General features: G+C 49.6%; 1 protein-coding gene across 12 annotated transcripts; it reads left to right on the top strand.

The window, feature by feature from the left end:
* Positions 1 to 244: 244 nt before the first annotated feature.
* On the top strand, positions 245 to 15,861 carry Abcd4 (ATP-binding cassette, sub-family D (ALD), member 4). Of its 12 annotated transcripts, none has more exons than XM_030246618.1 (19): positions 250 to 447; positions 2,286 to 2,404; positions 2,526 to 2,653; positions 3,686 to 3,825; positions 4,834 to 4,950; positions 5,285 to 5,405; positions 5,959 to 6,009; positions 8,257 to 8,351; positions 8,634 to 8,755; positions 8,833 to 8,924; positions 9,071 to 9,160; positions 11,422 to 11,630; positions 11,767 to 11,858; positions 12,346 to 12,382; positions 12,700 to 12,749; positions 13,345 to 13,397; positions 13,705 to 13,781; positions 14,321 to 14,436; positions 14,571 to 15,861. In XM_030246618.1, the coding sequence occupies exons 6-19, from the start codon at positions 5,332 to 5,334 to the stop codon at positions 14,637 to 14,639; spliced, it is 1,227 nt and encodes a 408-aa protein (XP_030102478.1). In that variant the 5' UTR covers positions 250 to 447; positions 2,286 to 2,404; positions 2,526 to 2,653; positions 3,686 to 3,825; positions 4,834 to 4,950; positions 5,285 to 5,331; the 3' UTR covers positions 14,640 to 15,861. The 12 variants fall into 12 exon arrangements, 7 of the variants coding, with proteins under 7 accessions (XP_006515679.1, XP_030102478.1, XP_006515677.1 ...); XR_003950000.1 differs by having other exon boundaries at positions 251 to 447; positions 5,280 to 5,405; positions 14,231 to 14,436; XM_006515613.3 differs by having other exon boundaries at positions 251 to 608; positions 5,280 to 5,405.
* The last annotated feature ends 1,034 nt before the right edge of the window (positions 15,862 to 16,895 follow it).

Below are 16,895 nucleotides of genomic sequence, written 5' to 3'. Positions count from 1 at the left end.
CTCTGACACTTACGCCCTGGTTCACAGTTCGCGTGAACACACACATAGCTCACTAAATAAATATGTATTTTTTAAATTAATTAATTTTTTAAAAAACAGATCACGCTGTCTTCTCTGGGAGAAAGTTACACTCGGAACTACCAGTTGGCAAAAGAAACCTCCCAGCCCCACAGGGGACGCTCTGGCCACCCGGCCAGCTCTATAACCTCTTGCTACTCTCTTGTTCTTCAGGAAAGGCTGCGCTTCCGGGAACGGCCACAGCGCCGGAGCCGTCTTCTCTATCTAGCGCGTCTCTGTGGTCGCCAGAGTCCCACCCCTTTCCTCCTAGGGCGGGGCCCCGAGCTCTGAGGACTCTGCCCGGGGAGGACACCGGGCTTGCTCGGTCGCCTCGTCGCTTGCATCCCGGGTCATGGCGGTCCCGGGACCCACGGCCCGAGCTGGTGCCAGGTGAGCAGGGCTAGTGAGGACGGCCGGGTTGTCAGGGACGCACTGCCTGGGCAGTGGGGAAGGGGCTGCTCCCCTGCGGGTCCTTCCTTGCAACTTTCCTTCAGTTTGGGCTATTTGGAACCCTGGCTGCACAGAATGGAGTTGACGCTGCCTCACTCTAGGTACTGCGGACCCCCCTCTTTTGGCATCTTCCTCCCTTAGTTTTCGTTCTCAATTCCGATCTGCTCTTGGCACACCCTCCTTTGCATTAATTTTTTTCAGACCCTCTTACTTAAATTATCCTGTTACCTTAAAATATATGTTGACTTTGGATTCATGAATCATGTTGTGATTTTTTAAAAGAGAGAAGTTTTTAAACTGAGCATTGGGTTTTTTAGGTCATCCATGCTATATGACTTTTCACTCCTGAATGGTGCTCAGCGTCACCCTGGATAGATTCTATTTCCCTAGTAAAGGATGCCTGGATTACTTCCAGTATTTCAAGCACCACAAAGTACACCGTAATGAATATCCTGGCAATTGTCTCTTGATAGATAGATACTGATGGTTTCTCTTTAAGTTATCCACCTCAGGATAGAATGCTGAGCCATACTTAATTCTATAATGTTTTGGGGTGGTCGCGTCCAATTTATAGTTCCTGACAGCAATATATAAAGGTTCTAGTGTCCCTTATAACCATCCCCATATTTGGTATTGTTTAGTTTATTTTTCCTAATATGTATCTAAATGATGTATGTAAGATGGTATTTTTTAAAGGTTTATTTATTTATAATATGTAAGTACACTGTAGCTGTCTTCAGACACCTCAGAAAAGGGCAGATATCATTACCGAATGGTTATGAGCCACCATGTGGTTGCTGGGATTTGAACTCAGGACCTTCAGAAGAACAGTCAGTGCTCTTAACTGCTGAGTCATCCCTCCAGCCCTGTAAGATGGTATCCTATTGTAATAACTTTATTTTTATTTTATTGGGGGGGGGCGCATGCACATGCACGTGTGATATGTGTGCCATGACACAGGAATGGAGATCAGGGAACAGGTTTTGGAGTTGGTTTTTTCCGCAGTGGGATCTGGGGCTGGAATTCAGATCTTGGCGACAAACACTTGGACCTTTTGCTGGCTGAGCCATCTTGTCAACTACACTGTGCTAACTTAGTACATTTATTAGGCTCGTGGATTGTCCCTTTCATAGACTGCCTGCTTATATCCTCTCCTCACTTTCCTATGAAATATCCTGATGTGCTGGGTACATCACGTGTTGGCGCACGCCTTTAAGTCCAACACATGGGAGGCAGATGGCAGTCAGATCTCTGTGAGTCTGAGGCCAGCCTGGTCTACAGAGCAAGTTCCAGGACAGTCAAGGCTACACAGAGACACTGTGTCTTAAAAGACCAAGAAAGAAAGAAACACCTTGACATGCGGAGATTCCTTGCATGTTCCAGCTTGTAACTCCTTATCAATTTCATTCTGCAAATACCTTCTCTCATCTCACCAAAGTCTGTGGTACTGTGTTAAATAAAATACGTAAGTCTAAATCAAGCCCACCAGTTTTACCCTGTATAGTTTGTAGGTTTGGGGTCTTATTTGAGAAATGTCTTCCTACTTTATTCATCATTATTAAGGTATCTTCACTAATTTATTTATTTATTTATTTTTTTACATTTGCTTCTGGTAGGTTAGTAATATACTTTTTCCCACAAGCATTCTGTATTCTACCATCTTCAGCATTCATAAGTCTTTTGTTTGTGTGTGCAAAGCCTGGACCCTATGAATAATAGTAAGGCTAAGCTCACTACCTTCTGTAAGGCTCAGCTATCCTCTGTCCTGACTTCTGCAGGCCCAGATTAGATCTGCAACTTGTCCAGAGGTTCGTGAGGATACAGAAGGTTTTCTTTCCTTCTTGGTCATCACAGAATGTCTTAATGTTCATGACGCTCTTGTGCGTGACCCTCCTGGGTGAGTGAATGGGCTTTGGGCAATAGGGAAGAACCGGGCTTTGGGGTTCCTTTCCCTGTCTCTAACAGGAGGGAGTGTCTTCCTTTCCCCTTTGACTTCCGCCTCCTCTCCCTCCCCACAGAGCAACTGGTGATCTACCAAGTTGGCTTGATCCCCAGTCAGTATTATGGAGTCTTGGGAAACAAAGACCTGGATGGATTTAAGGCACTGACCTTGCTGGCCGTGACACTTATTGTCCTCAACTCCACCGTAAGGACTCTCCTTTCCCCTGTGGCCCCCTTTCTCCAGTCTAGTAGGATACCTGGCGGGACTGAGTGTTCAGGAAGCAGGGACCGAGCTCTGGGTCTTTTTCTGCCCCTTTCTGGGAATTAGAGCCATGTTTCCCCTGAAGGTCAGGTCCCGAGGCAGGGCCTTGATCTTACTATTGGCTTTGTTGGGATAAACTTTCTGGTTTAACGTTCAGTAGAAACAGGCAAGGTCCCTTCCTCTCCCAGAACTCTCACTTCAGGGAGCTCAGAACACTTTCACACCAGGATCCGCAGCCAGAGAGCTCTTACTTCTCTGGCAGCTGAGCTGTGACTCAGCCTGGAGTCACACCTCCCGCCCTCTCGCCTGTTTCCTCTTGTCCAGTAGCGCCTTCCACTACTCGAGTTGGCAACAGCCTCCTTTTTTTTCAAGATACCTTCATTGGCACCTCTCTTGAGTCCTCCTTAATTTCCTTTGTGTTTCCTCCATCAAATTCAAGCCTTTCTCTGTGGGTACTTGCTCCTCAGGGAGACAGCTGTCGCACCCCTTACACCTTTGCTACCAGCTGCTCATTGGCTGGATTGTGAACGCCTTGTCCTTTCCCTTGTGCTTAGCATGATGGCTCTTCAGAAAATGGCAGGTGATGAGGCAGGGCTCTACCAAGACCCAGCCTGATGTCCTCTCTCAGGCCTGCCTGGCAGTTTCTTGGGGATTGCCCTTTCGTGTCGTAATGTGTGCTAGGGTTCCCTGTCCCCAGCAGCTCCCCTGCACTCAGTATGAGATGTTCATTGCAGGAAAGGACTTGAGGCGTTTGCTTTCTGTAAGCTCTTTGAGATTGTTGAAGGAATAGGCACGTGAACAAATGGGGAAAGTGCGGTCACGTGATCCAAAGCCTTAAAAGGAAAGTGCGCTGACGTGATCACTGTGGATTCAGCCCCTTCAGCAGAAGCTCCTGCCAGCTCTGAGTTTCGAACCCAGACTCGCAGGAAGCCATCTCTTCCTCCTCTCCCTCTCCCCTGCCTCCCTCATGCACAGCTGAAGAGCTTTGACCAGTTCACCTGCAACCTGCTGTACGTGAGCTGGAGGAAGGACCTCACGGAGCACCTGCACCACCTGTACTTCCGGGCCCGCGTGTACTACACCCTCAACGTGCTGCGGGACGACATTGATAATCCGTAGGCATCCCTCTCCGTCCCTGCTGCCTCCCTCCTGGGCTCCCCATCCAAGCAGCTTAGGCCCCCCGCACTCCCGACCACACTCTTCTGCAGGAGGCCAGTGTTGCTGCTCTGAGCTGTGAAGGGAGGGTGTTCTGAGAGACCGTGGAGCTAGAGAGACTGGGGAGCTAGAGGGAAACGGCTGGGAGTAGTTCTCTTTAGTCCATTTCCTGTCTTGAGTTGAGATGAGGCAAATGAAGAGAGCATCCTTGCCAGGTAACAGCTTCTTGGCTGTGCAGCAGAGAAGAAAATGAAAATTGCTATTGCTGTCTGGGATTCAGATCCCTGCCTCTAGCTCATTCAGTAAGCCCCAACACATCTTCTGTACAATGAAGACCATAAGAGTTCCTGCCTCAAAGGATGTAGTGAGGATGAAACACTGTCCCTGTCGGGCACAGTGTAGTGACATTAGCTTTGTGGTCAGCTGCCATTTTAGAGGGGAGGGATTGCAAGCAGCCTGTCTGAGGGAGGCCCTGGTGCTGAGGTGGGACTTGAGGGATCTCTCCTTCACATTTAGGCCTCCCCTTCCTGCTCATCACAGCACAGCAGCTACTTTGTTGCCTGCCTGTGGTAACTTTTCAGCTCAAGCATAGTTTCCCAGTGAAAGTCCTTAGAAGATGGCTTTTTCATTATGACTCGGCCCTGGTGAAACTTTCACCACCAGACCCTGACCTGGAGGAGTCTCGGGTCCATAGGGAGGTGGGGGTTGAGATTAAGGAGACCGTGTCCCTGACCATCCAGAAAGACAGCTCTACCCTCTGTTTTTCCTTTGGCTCTGTGCAGAGCTGACTCAGGCCCTTGGGTCTTCTGGTGTTTACCCCTGCCCCACCCCCTGTAGGGTAAATTGAGACAATTCTCTAGATTCCTGGTTGGAGCCTAAGGCCTATTTGTCTGGGTCCACCTAAGTCAAGATTAGAAGTGGAAGTCCCCGGCTCACTGGGCTCAGCACCTCTGTGTCGTTGGCTCTAGGGACCAGCGAATCAGCCAGGATGTGGAGCGATTCTGCCGCCAGCTCAGCAGCGTGACCAGCAAGCTGATCATTTCCCCCTTCACTCTTACCTACTACACTTACCAGTGCTTCCAAAGGTGCAGCCTCTCCCTCCAGGGGCCCTCCACCCCAGCCTGCTGTTTACCCAGAGTCTCCCACATAGAGGGCAGGTCAGGGTCCAAGGGAGGCTCATCTTTACCACCTGCACCCCAGGGAGCCTTCTAGTTCACGTGCTCATGACCCTGCCCCCTCTCTGGTCTTGTGATACATCACTGTCACGGATCCTGACTTTAGCCAGGTGTCAGATGTCACTGTCACTCATCCCGAATTGAACTGAACTGGTGAGGCAGAAATAAGGGTTCCAAAGCTACGTCTGTGGCACTCCACATCGTCTCTCATCCTCGCTTTCCCTCTCTCTGCCCTTCAGCACAGGCTGGCTCGGGCCTGTGAGCATCTTTGGATATTTCATCGTGGGGACCATGGTGAACAAAACTTTGATGGGGCCCATCGTGACGAAGCTGGTGCAGCAGGAGAAGCTGGAGGGGGATTTTAGGTGTGTTCTCATGGTTAAGGTTGAGGGCCTGGGTAAGACTGCCTAAGTGTAAAAGTCCTAGCCGTGTGTAATCTCATGGGGGAAACGGGCGTCATAGGCCTCTGGAGGTTTCTGGTCCCTCACCTCTCGAGTGAATGAAATGCTTGTCTATTGAGAGAGCTGTGAGAATTAAGGAGATTGTGCATAAAAGTGTGGGTTGGCCATCAGCATCTCCTGGGGGATGCCCATGATCTAAGTGCCCTGTCTGCCGGGCCAGCAGCTGACCCACATTCTGCACCTGCCCTGTGCTTCCTGCCTTGGTTAAGCTGGGCTCTGGTGAGGAGGTCCCATAGTCAAGCCTACTCCTCTCCCATCCCAAAAAGCTGAGGTCAGCACTGTTAGTACAGCTTCTGCTGCCACACCCGAGCCCTGGGGCGTTCATCTCGTGACAGCCCAGGGAAAGGCGGCCACAGCGTAGACGACATGGAGCTGGGCTCTGTGTTGTATGGGAGTGGGTTTCCTCTGCTTCCACGGTTCCCCATTGTTAGCACATATTTCCCTTCCATCTGTGCAGGTTCAAGCACATGCAGATTCGAGTGAATGCAGAGCCTGCGGCTTTCTATAGGTGAGTCTAGTGGAGAAAAGTCTCGTTCTCCCCACAGTTAGGGGTGGAAAGGAAAGATAAAAGCCTACTACTATTGTGGCCCTATAGAGCTTGTCACACTTAGCTGTGACCCTCTCCCAACCCTTCTCCCTGTCCTTAGGTATGGGGACTGCTTCTGGAGCTGGTGACTTCCTTAGTCTTGGTGGTCTAACTATAGGGCCTAAAATGGCCATGGAATTAAAATGAGTGGGTGACTTCATCTTGATGGAGGAGTTGCCTTAGACTCTTTTCCTGTCTGAAATGGCTTCTTTTTGTCTCTGTAGCATAGGGGGTGTGGGGAGATAGGCTTCTCACATCTGCTCCCCACATTTGCTGGAGCCAAAGACCTGGCTTCTTGCAGGCAGTGTTTGTGACATCTCTTCCCTCCTGGACCAGGGCAGGTCCTGGTGTGCCTGTTTGGGCTGGAAGCACAGGCTGTATTTAAGAAGTTGAATTGTCCCTTGGATTACCTGTGTATGGGGCGAATTGAATAGCCTTAGATCTTTTGCCCTCTGTCAGTCTCAACTGCAGTTAGCAGTCACTTCCTCATTGGGATCACTGAGAGTTTGAGATGAGCAGGTAGACATGGTGGCTCACATCTATAGTAGGCAGGTAAGGAGACAGAAACAGGCAGATCTCCGTGAGTTCAAGGCCAGCCTGATCTACATAGTGAATTCAGGCCTACCAGCCCTAGGTTCAGTCCTACAACTATATAAATCAGGTGTGGTAGCACACACCCCTAGTCCTACTGTTCAGGGGGTAAAAGCAAGGAGAATCAAGAATTCAGGGTCATTCTTGGCTACATAACAAGTTAAGAGCTGGCCTGGTTGCATGATAGTCTGTCTTAAACAACAACAACAACAAAAAACCAAAACAGAAACCAGAACCTTTTCCCCGTAGCCCCGCCCCTTTTTTTTTTGAGACAGGGTTTCTCTCTATAGCTCTGGCTTTGTAGACCAGGCTGGCCTTGAACTCAGAAATCTGCCTGCCTCTGCCTCCCAAGTGCTGGAATTAAAGGCGTGTGCACTTTTTAAATTTTTTAACTTATTTTTCATTTGTATTTATTTTATTCCTGAGTATGTCTTGTGTGTATGTCTGTGTGTGTGTGTGTGTGTGTGTGTGTGTGTCTGATGGTGTCATTGGGGGGCCAGAAGAGAGCATTGGATGCCTGGGAGCTGGAGTTACAGGCAGTTGTGAGCTGTCGGGGAGGGTATTGGGATTAGAAGAGCCACAAGTACTCTTAACCTCTGAGCCAGCCTCTGGCCCCAGCCAGCCCTCTGGCCCTGGCTCAGTGGTTAAGAGCACTTGATGTTCCTTGTTTTTATTTGTATTTCAAAACAACAGCAAAATCAGTGTCTCTTTATTTGTCCCTGGCTGTCCTGGAACTCACTCTGTAAACAGACTGGTCTCAAAATCGCAGAGATCTGCTTTCCCAAGCGCTGGAACGGTCATGCACCACTACACCGGCCTAAGTTTTAAAGATTTACTTATTTTATGACTGTTTTTCTTGCACATACATCTTTGTAGCATGTGAGTGCCTGGTGCCCACTGAGGTCAGAAGAGGCTGTCAGATCTCCTGGAACTGGAATTACAAGCAGTTGTGAGCTGCCATGCACTTGCTGGGAATTGAACCCAGGTCCTCTCTATAAGAGCAACACGTACTGAGCCATTTCTTCAGTTCCCCACCAACAGAACTTAAAAAAAAAATATTTACTATTTATTTATTTATTCATTCATTTATGCTCTATCAGCATGTACACCTGCATGCCAGAAGAGGGCATCAGATTCCAGTATAGATGAATATATGTGAGCCACCATGTGGTTGCTGGGAATTGAACTCAGGACCTCTGGAAGAGCAGACAGTATTCTTAACCTCTGAGCCATCTCTCCAGCCCCTTCAATGGAACTCTTAAATTGTCTTCTAATTTACTATGTAGGTTTTACTTGTTCAAAGTTTTTAGTTTAAAGTTTTGTTTTTTGTTTTTTTTTTAAAAAGGTGTTAGAAGCCCAAGTAACTTATTTTAGTTGAAACCAGCCAGAGCTTTGAGTTTGAATCAGGCCTGGAAAACTTGAGTTCATGACCATAGAGTGGATCTTAAGGCTCAAGCCGTGGATGGGTGCTAATGAGAGAACGTGTCTGAGACGAAGATTATTTGCATGGGCTGTGGTGGGAATGAAGGTGTCCCAGCCTTGCTGAGTCCCTGTAGACACCCCATCCTTTTCCATCAGAGCTGGGCTCGTCGAGCACATGAGGACAGACCGCAGGCTGCAGAGACTCCTTCAGACCCAGAGAGAGCTGATGTCCAGGGAGCTCTGGCTGTACAGTAGGCAGAGGGGCCCTGGGAGACGGAACCATGGGCTGGGGATGGTTCAGTTAGCTCTTCCCTTGCACACCTCCCTGCTGTCGGCCTGCTCTGGTCAGGGAGCCACTTCCTGAAAGAATTGACCACGGGGAGCCTTTGCCTTCGCTGTGGGGTCCTAGGGGAATGCAGATCTGGAGGAAGCTTGCCCTTACCTGACTTCCTGCTTCCCATCCTGAGAGTCGTGTCCCTGCTGAACCCGTGAGTGTCTCCAGTGTCTCGTGACACTCTGTCTGTCTCCTACAGTTGGTATCAACACCTTTGACTATCTGGGCAGCATCCTGAGTTATGTCGTCATCGCTATCCCCATTTTCAGTGGGGTCTATGGAGATTTGAGCCCCACAGAGCTTAGCACCCTGGTCAGCAAGGTGAGAGGCTCTCCTGGTCAGCCCTGACATGGGGGTCCAGTGCCTGGGCCTCACAGACTGTTCTCTGTCCTGACCAGAATGCCTTTGTGTGCATCTACCTCATCAGCTGCTTCACCCAGCTCATTGACCTGTCCACCACACTCTCGGATGTTGCCGGTTACACACACAGGTGAGCAGAGTGTGTGCCACTGGGAAACGAAATGCTGAATGGGAAAAGGGCATCATTGAACTGTGTGCTGATGTACGTGAGACAGGGAGGAGTTTTCCCTTCACCTGGCATCCAGGGCCTGCCTGAGGGTCTTTCTTCTTGCCCAGGATTGGAGAGCTTCAGGAGGCCCTGCTGGACATGTCCCGAAAATCACAAGACTGTGAAGCCCTAGGCGAGAGTGAGTGGGACTTGGACAAGTGAGTACCGAGCTATGGTGTATGGGTATGGATTCAGTGATCACCAGCTGGCTTTAACTCGGAGCCCCTCCCAGCTGTGTAGCCGTAGCCGGGCTATAAGGAGCAGGTGGGAGTAGTCTCCATGCTGTATCAATAGTCTTATAGGTGTGCACTGTTATAACTGACACTTCCGTTCTGGCTTTACATTGTTCTCCACAAGGCAAGCAAATGCACATACCTGCTGGGCACCATAGCAACACAAAAAGCCAGGCATGGTGGCACATACTATTAATCCCGGTACATAGGAGGCTGAAGCAGGAGGGTTGTAGGCCACTCTGAAAAGCTACATGATGAGATTCTGCCTCAAAATAAATTAAAAACAGAAAGAAAGAAAGAAAGAAAGAAAGAAAGAAAGAGAGAGAGAGAGAGAGAGAGAGAGAGAGAGAGAAAGAGAGAGAGAGAGAGAGAAAGAAAGAAAGAGAGAGAGAGAGGAAGAAAGAGGAAGAAAGAGGAAGAAAGAGAGAGAGAGGAAGAAAGAAAGGAAAAGAAAAAGAAGAGAGGACTGGGAAGGTGTCTCATTGGGTAACTAATGAGGACCTAAGTTCGAGTCTCTAGCAACCACACAGAAGTGTGGCCCTGTGCCTGTAATCTCAGTGCGGGGTGGTTGGGAACAGGCAGGTCCCAGAGGTTCACTATCCAGTCAGCCTTGGCAAACAGTGAGCTCCAGGTTCAACAAGAGACCTTTTCTTAAAGAAGGAACACACTGACGAGACCTGTGGTATCACGTGTGCACACATGTGTGCATACACTCGTATGCATTACTCAGGACAAAAATAGTATTTACAAAAAGAACAAAAGACAGAATGTCACACTCCTCGTCTCCTCTTCCTGTTGAGTCTGGCCACTGCTGCTTTCTTAGTATCTCTTGTTTGCCATGCCTCCCAGACCCAGAGCGATGGATGTCTTTATTCCTGTATCTTCAGGGTCCCTAGATGTTTTTCACTTTCCTGTCCTTCCCCCATCCCTTTAGTTTTTTTGTTTGTTGTTGTTTTGTTTTGTTTTGTTTTTTCGAGACAGGATTTCTCTGTAGCCCTGGCTGTCCTGGAACTCACTCTGTAGACCAGGCTGACCTTGAACTCACAGAGAGCCACCTGCTTCTGCCTCCTAAGTGGTAGGATTAAAGGCATTCTCTGCTACCACCAGGCATCCTGTTCCACCTTCTAGGCAAATGACTTAACTGCTCTGAGTATCATTTTCTTCATCTTTCAAAAGGGTAGTAATGAAATCTTCCTCCTCAGAAGTAAAGAACAGATACATTCTTGGAAAGTGACTGGACGGTGGCCACCTAGGAATCTTTCAAAAATGAAGATATGACCCATGCCTCTAATCCCAGCACTCAGGAGGCAGAGACAGGTGTATCTCTGGGTTTGAGGCCACCCTTGTCCACATAGTAAGTTTCAGGACAGCTAAAACTACACAGTGAGACCTGTCTCAAGAACAACAAAGAAGAAAATAAGACAAACAAAAGCCCCACTAAGGCTGGAGAGGTGGCTCAGCAGTTAAGAACACCGAATGATCTTCCAGAGGACCAAGTTCAATTCCCAGCACCCACATGGCAGCTCATAGCTGTCTGTAATTTCAGTTCCATGGGATCTGATGCCCTCACACAGACATACATGCAGGCAAAACACCAAAACACCGATACACATAAAATACAAATAAATAAAAATTTAAAACACACAAACACAATTACAATTGTATAGCACAGGGCAAGTCACTTAGCCACCTGACCTGATTTCCTCTATCTGCCAAGCCAGGCAGCATTTACTATCCATGGATGCCAAGAGTGATTAAGATCAGTTGTGTAGGGACTTCACCCAGTGGCTCACAGGTTAGTGCCCCAGCTCCACCCCCATGTTAATGCTTAGGCCGCCATGACAATATACCACAGACTGACTTAAACAGCAGCAGTTCTGCACACTAGGAATTCAAGGTGTAGGTTAGAGTTGGTGAGGTTGGTTTCTCCCACACATCTTTCCTTGGCTCACTTTCCTGTGTGCCCTCACTTAATCTCTGCGCATGCCCTATCCCTGGGGTCCACTCTAACAACCTCATTTTAACCTCACTCCATCTCCCCATGCTTCACTCCGAGGCATGTGGGTTTGAAGGGCATAGTTACACCCCTAAGGCTCCCGGGACAAAGGGGGTGCCTCTAGACCTCTACTCACTCCCCTTGGACTATCTATATGGCCTGTCTCTCCACCTCTCTTCCCTGCCTTTAGAACCCCAGGGTGTCCAACAACAGAGCCATCAGACACAGCTTTTCTGCTCGATCGGGTTTCCATATTGGCCCCCTCCTCTGACAAGCCCCTGATCAAGGACTTGAGCTTGAAGATCTGTGAGGGGCAGAGTCTGCTCATCACAGGCAACACGGGCACTGGCAAGACCTCCCTGCTGCGGGTGCTGGGAGGCCTGTGGGAGGGCATGAAAGGTGAGCCAGCCCTCCCTGCCTCTGGTACAGCCTTGGCCACAGGGGGGCAGTGTGGTGGGAAGAGGTAGAGATGGAGAGAAGAGGCAGTTACCTTGTCTGCGGGGTCTCCCAATGGAGGCTTCTGTGGGCTCTGCAGGCTCAGTGCAGATGCTGGCTGATTTTGGGCCCCACGGGGTGCTGTTCCTGCCTCAGAAGCCATTCTTCACTGATGGGACACTTCGGGAGCAGGTCAGCACGGTGTCAGGGGTCCACTCCTCCAACCTCATGCCACCCACTTACATCTAGGACTTCTAACAGTGTGACAGGCCTCAGGCCCTGGGAGGGTAGGGGCAATAGCACCCATGCCTGGGAATTCCCAGGTTCTGAGAACATGCTGTGCATTATTTATGGGCCGAACCCAGAGCTGCTTCCTAGGATATCTAGCCGGTTGCTCCATGTGTTTGTTAGGCACTAGAGTTTACCCTCAGGGGGCTCCAAGACTCTTGCCTCCTAAACACACTTCTGAAGGTTGTTCCATGAGTTATACTGTATCTCTCCTGACCGCCCTCTGGGTTACATTGTATCTCTCTTGCAGGCCCTGCAGGCTGGTGTCCCAGCTCCCCCTGGGGGTAGGAGGAGCGTTGCTTCTGTGGGTGGCTCCTAGGGATGCTAATGATGGGACTGAATCCCGCTGTCTCTCATTACCCACCCTAACCAGAGACATTCTTGCTTTCAGGTGATATATCCCCTGAAGGAGATCTACCCTGACTCAGGTGAGCTGTGCCTCCTCAACTCGTTGTCCCCGCTCTGCCTGACCAGCCTCCCCTGTGCCCACCGGGAGAGTGTCCAGCCAGGCTGCTGGTTTCTGGTTGGGTCTTATCCTTTAACTGCTTAGTATTTTGGGGCCCTCTTGTCCCGTCTTCCTTTCCTGAAGAGACACTCATGGAGAAGGGAAGCAGGTGTCCTTTTGCGGGCCCTTATGCTGTTAACTTTGTTCTGGGAGTCTGCCCTTGCCGGGATGTGTGCATACCATCCCTTCTGGCCAGCCCGAGCGAGGCCCTGGTATGCTGAAGAAGTTTCTGTTTTGCAGGTTCTGCGGACGATGAGAGGATTGTGAGGTTCTTGGAATTGGCAGGCCTGGTGAGTGGGACAGGGGCCCTGAGGTCTCAGGCTCACCTGAGAGCCTTGGCCACAGGTAGTTGGTGGCCAACAGAGCCACTGCCATCTCTGGGCTGAAGACTGGGCAAACAGTGGGTGTGCAAGTTGGCAGTGGGAGCTACAGACGGGCAGTAAGGATCTATGTTCTTGCTCTGTAGAGATATTGTTTTAATTGTGTGTGTGTGTGTGTGTGTGTGTGTGTGTGTGTGTGTGTGCGCGCGCGCGCGTGCATGTGTGTAGGTGTGTGTGTAGGCCAGAGGACAACGTTGAAGTCAGTTCGCTCCTTCTACCTTCCTGTGGGTTCCAGAGATCAGGCTTAGGCTACCAGGGTGGGGTGGCAAGCGCTCCACCCACTGAACCATCTCACCTCTGCCAAAAAAAAAATCTTAATGGTAAAGCTGATGGGCTGTCTGCTGCTTCTTGTCCCTGTACTCCAGCCAGCCTCAATGGTGGAGGTGATAACACCCACCTTGGCTCACCACTGCCGTGTCTGTCACAGAAATGTTTGAGGTGGGGAGGTAGGATTGCAGAAAACACTGGACACTTGTGTGGACTCTGTGACCCCTGTCTGTTACAGTCCAGCTTGGTGGCAAGGACTGGAGGTCTGGACCAGCAGGTGGATTGGAACTGGTAAGGATGAGCGATTCCAGGCAGCGCCCCCCCCCCCCCCCCCGCCCCCATGGGTCCATTACAGAGTCCAGCAGCCCTGTAAAAGGACGCAATGGCTCCTGACCCCAGCTTCCTGGTGTTGGGCTGCCCCACCAGTTCAGGATCCGTATCTTGGGTAGAGTTGGGCCTCACCCGTCATGTGACTAAGAGGGAGGGCCTCTATCCTGGGGCCAATCTCTATAGCGAACTTGCTTCTTTCAAGATATATTCTTGGCAAAAGTCAAGCTGTCACCTCCTTTCAGGGCTCAATCATTATTGCTTTTTCTAGGTATGATGTCCTGTCCCCAGGGGAGATGCAAAGACTCTCCTTCGCCCGTCTCTTCTACCTGCAGCCCAAGTATGCAGGTGAGGTGCACACCATGGGCGCACATGCCAGGCGCTGTGTGTACTCATGAGTACTTGTAGCATGTGTTCACAGCCTGGACACATATGTGCACTTATACATGACTGGGTATCCCTCCCTGTGTCCTCTACCCGTGATGAGCAGAGCTTGGCCCCTTGGCATAGTCCTGAGAGTGTAAATGCACTTGTTAGGCAGCCTCAGTTAGAGGGCTTGTGATCGTAGCTCCCTGGGTTCTGCCACAGATGAGCGGGCATCCCCGAGCTGTGCCTGGCAGGAATATGTACATGCATATTGTAGCAGGTATGGACACTTCTGAGCACAGAGCCTCGGATGAATTGAGAGTCCTGGGTTGTACAGTCTTGGGGCACAGTGTTATTTGTCTGCAGGCAGCTGTGAGATCTGAGCCAGGCTCACAGGTGTGATCTCTATCTTGGCGTGACTCTCCTGTCAGTCCACCACATCCCAGGGTGAATGGGTTGGAGGAGTGACAGAGAGGGCAAGGGCAGTCTGTGATCTCTCGCCACCACATGCTGCTCGTCAGTGCTCGATGAAGCCACCAGTGCCCTGACAGAGGAAGCAGAGAGTGAGCTCTACCGAATTGGTCAGCAACTGGGGATGACATTTATCAGCGTGGGACATCGTCCCAGCCTTGAGAAGGTACCCAGGCCACAGGGGTGGCCTGCTGAGGAGAAAGAACCCAAAGGCTGGGCCTGGGGGTGTCAGGTAGCAGAGGGATTGGGGTGACTGCTCTGGCAGCTGTCTGACCTCAGTGGGGTCCTGGGCTCTTGCAGTTTCACTCCTGGGTTCTGAGACTCCACGGAGGAGGAAGCTGGGAGCTGACTAGAATCAAACTGGAATGAAGGCAAGCATGCAGGTTCATCTGAGCAGCGGAGCTCCGGGGCCTGCGGTGCCCACAGACAAGGAAGCCCGATGAGCCGGGAAGGAGCCACAGATTCACCTGAGGTCCTACACAGGAGCCCTAGCAGCCTCTAGCCCTGCCCACGGGTGGCGCTACAGGGAACACTGAGTCTCCCCAGCGCTGCTCCCATGACTTCTTACTTCAGATGACGTTTGCTGCTGAAAAACGGAATGAACTGTAAGACGTGAAGGGCCAGGGTGAGAAAACTATCGGACTCAAGAACTGGTGATGCCGGGCGGCGGCGCACGCCTTTAATCCCAGCACTTGGGAGGCAGAGGCAGGCGGATTTCTGAGTTCGAAGCCAGCCTGGTCTACAGAGTGAGTTCCAGGACAGCCAGGGCTATACAGAGAAACCCTGTCTCGAAAAAAAAAAAAAAAAGAAAGAAAAAGAAAACTGGTGACATTTCACAATGATAGCCTTTTAAAAAAAACTTTAATAACCATTTAAAATTTATAACTTTTTAAAAAAGAATAAATATTAAAAATATGGTTTTTCTTCTACAATAGACTGATTTTTTTATTTAAAGATTTTTATTTATTTATTATATGTAAGTACACTGTAGCTGTCTTCAGAAACTTTTTTTTTTCTTTTCTCTCTGGTCCTGCTTGCTCTGGCCCAAAGATTTATTTATTTATTATATTACACTGTACACTGTAGCTGTCTTCAGACACACCAGAAGAGGGCATCAGATCCCAGGACAGATGGTTGTGAGCCATCATGCGGGTGCTGGGAATTGAACTCAGGAGCAGGGACTGCTCTCTCTCCAGCCCCTAGAGTGATCTTTTTTATAGCATCTCTACACTTGTCCTCTAGGGTTTGAGGCACACTCGTGCCCTATACCTGCTGTGCTTTTCCACTCAATCTGTGTCCCTCCTGTCCACCCAATGGCCTGGAGACAGCGGGTGTGGCCAGTGCCAAGACCACCGTCTCTTGGGATCCTCTGTCTTTATCTTTTGTTCGTCTGTTTCATTACTGCGGATTGAACCTAGGGCCTTATGAACCCTACGCGGCTGTGATACCACTGATACACATCTTTATTATCTAATTCAAGAAAATTATCCCTTCCCCCCTTACTAGCTAAAATAAGGTTGGTAGATGTCTTCTTTTGTTTTCCCCACCCCCACCCCAAAATCTGTATTAGGAACAAGAAAAAAAAAAAAAACTAAGCCAAGTACATACCTGTTGCCCCAAAGGAATGGTGGCAAAGACAGATGAATCATGAGTGTGACACTCTTCTGGGTTGCATGGTAAGACCCCTATAAATTAAGTAGCAGATTCCCAAAAGCATAAGATAAAGTTACTAATGCCAAAGATGTTTTCTTTTGTGATATTTCTATAGTGTGTGTGTTGTCACACTGCTGCGGGGTGGGACGTTTTTGTTTTTATTTATTTATCTTATTTTTATTTTTTTGTTTTGTTTTTCAAGACAGGGTTTTTCTGTTTAGCCCTGGTTATCCTGGAACTTGATCTGTAGACCTGGCTAGCCCTGAACTCAGAGATCTGCCTGCCTCTGTCTCCCAAGCTGAAATTAAAGGCGTGTGCCACCACCACCACCACCTAGCCACTTTAAAAAAAAAAAAAAAGAAGACAGTCTCACTGTATACCCTTGGCTAGTCTGGAATTCACTATTTAGACTAGGTTTAGACTTGAACTTAGAGATCTGCCTGCCTCTCCCCTGAGTGCAGGTATTAAAGGCTTGTGCCACCATGCCCAACCTAGATGGGACCTTTAAAAAAGAAGAGAAAAGAAAAGAAAAGAAAAGAAAAGAAAAGAAAAGAAAAGAAAAGAAAAAGATGTGTGTGTGTGTGTACACGTACAGGCACTAGTGCACTCATGTAGTTGACTGACAACTTTCAGGAGTCCATTCTCTCCTTTCCCAACCGAGTCCCTAGGATTGAACTTAGATGGTCAGGCTTGGACAGCAGGCATCTTTACCCATTGATCCATCTCCCTGACCCAGAGGTGGGCAGACTCTTAGGGGTGATTAGGTCCAGAGTGCTCTGCCCTCATGAATAGGCTGAGCCAGTCCCAGCGTGGAGGAGCTAACTGTAAAGGTGGATGGTTCCATTCTCCCTCCCTTCCCCGCCCCCCTCTCCCTCCCTCCCTCCTTCTATCTCCTGGATTCCTACCTGGTCACTTGTTGCCTTCTGCACCATGACCCATCGAGGAGCCTCTCGACAGATACAGCATTTTAAT

This window comes from Mus musculus, chromosome 12 (assembly GCF_000001635.26).
Source record: "Mus musculus strain C57BL/6J chromosome 12, GRCm38.p6 C57BL/6J".
NCBI classification, from domain to species: Eukaryota; Metazoa; Chordata; class Mammalia; order Rodentia; family Muridae; genus Mus; species Mus musculus.
The sequence above is the reverse complement of the archived record's forward strand: the minus strand, read 5'-3'. Positions and strand labels throughout refer to the sequence as shown.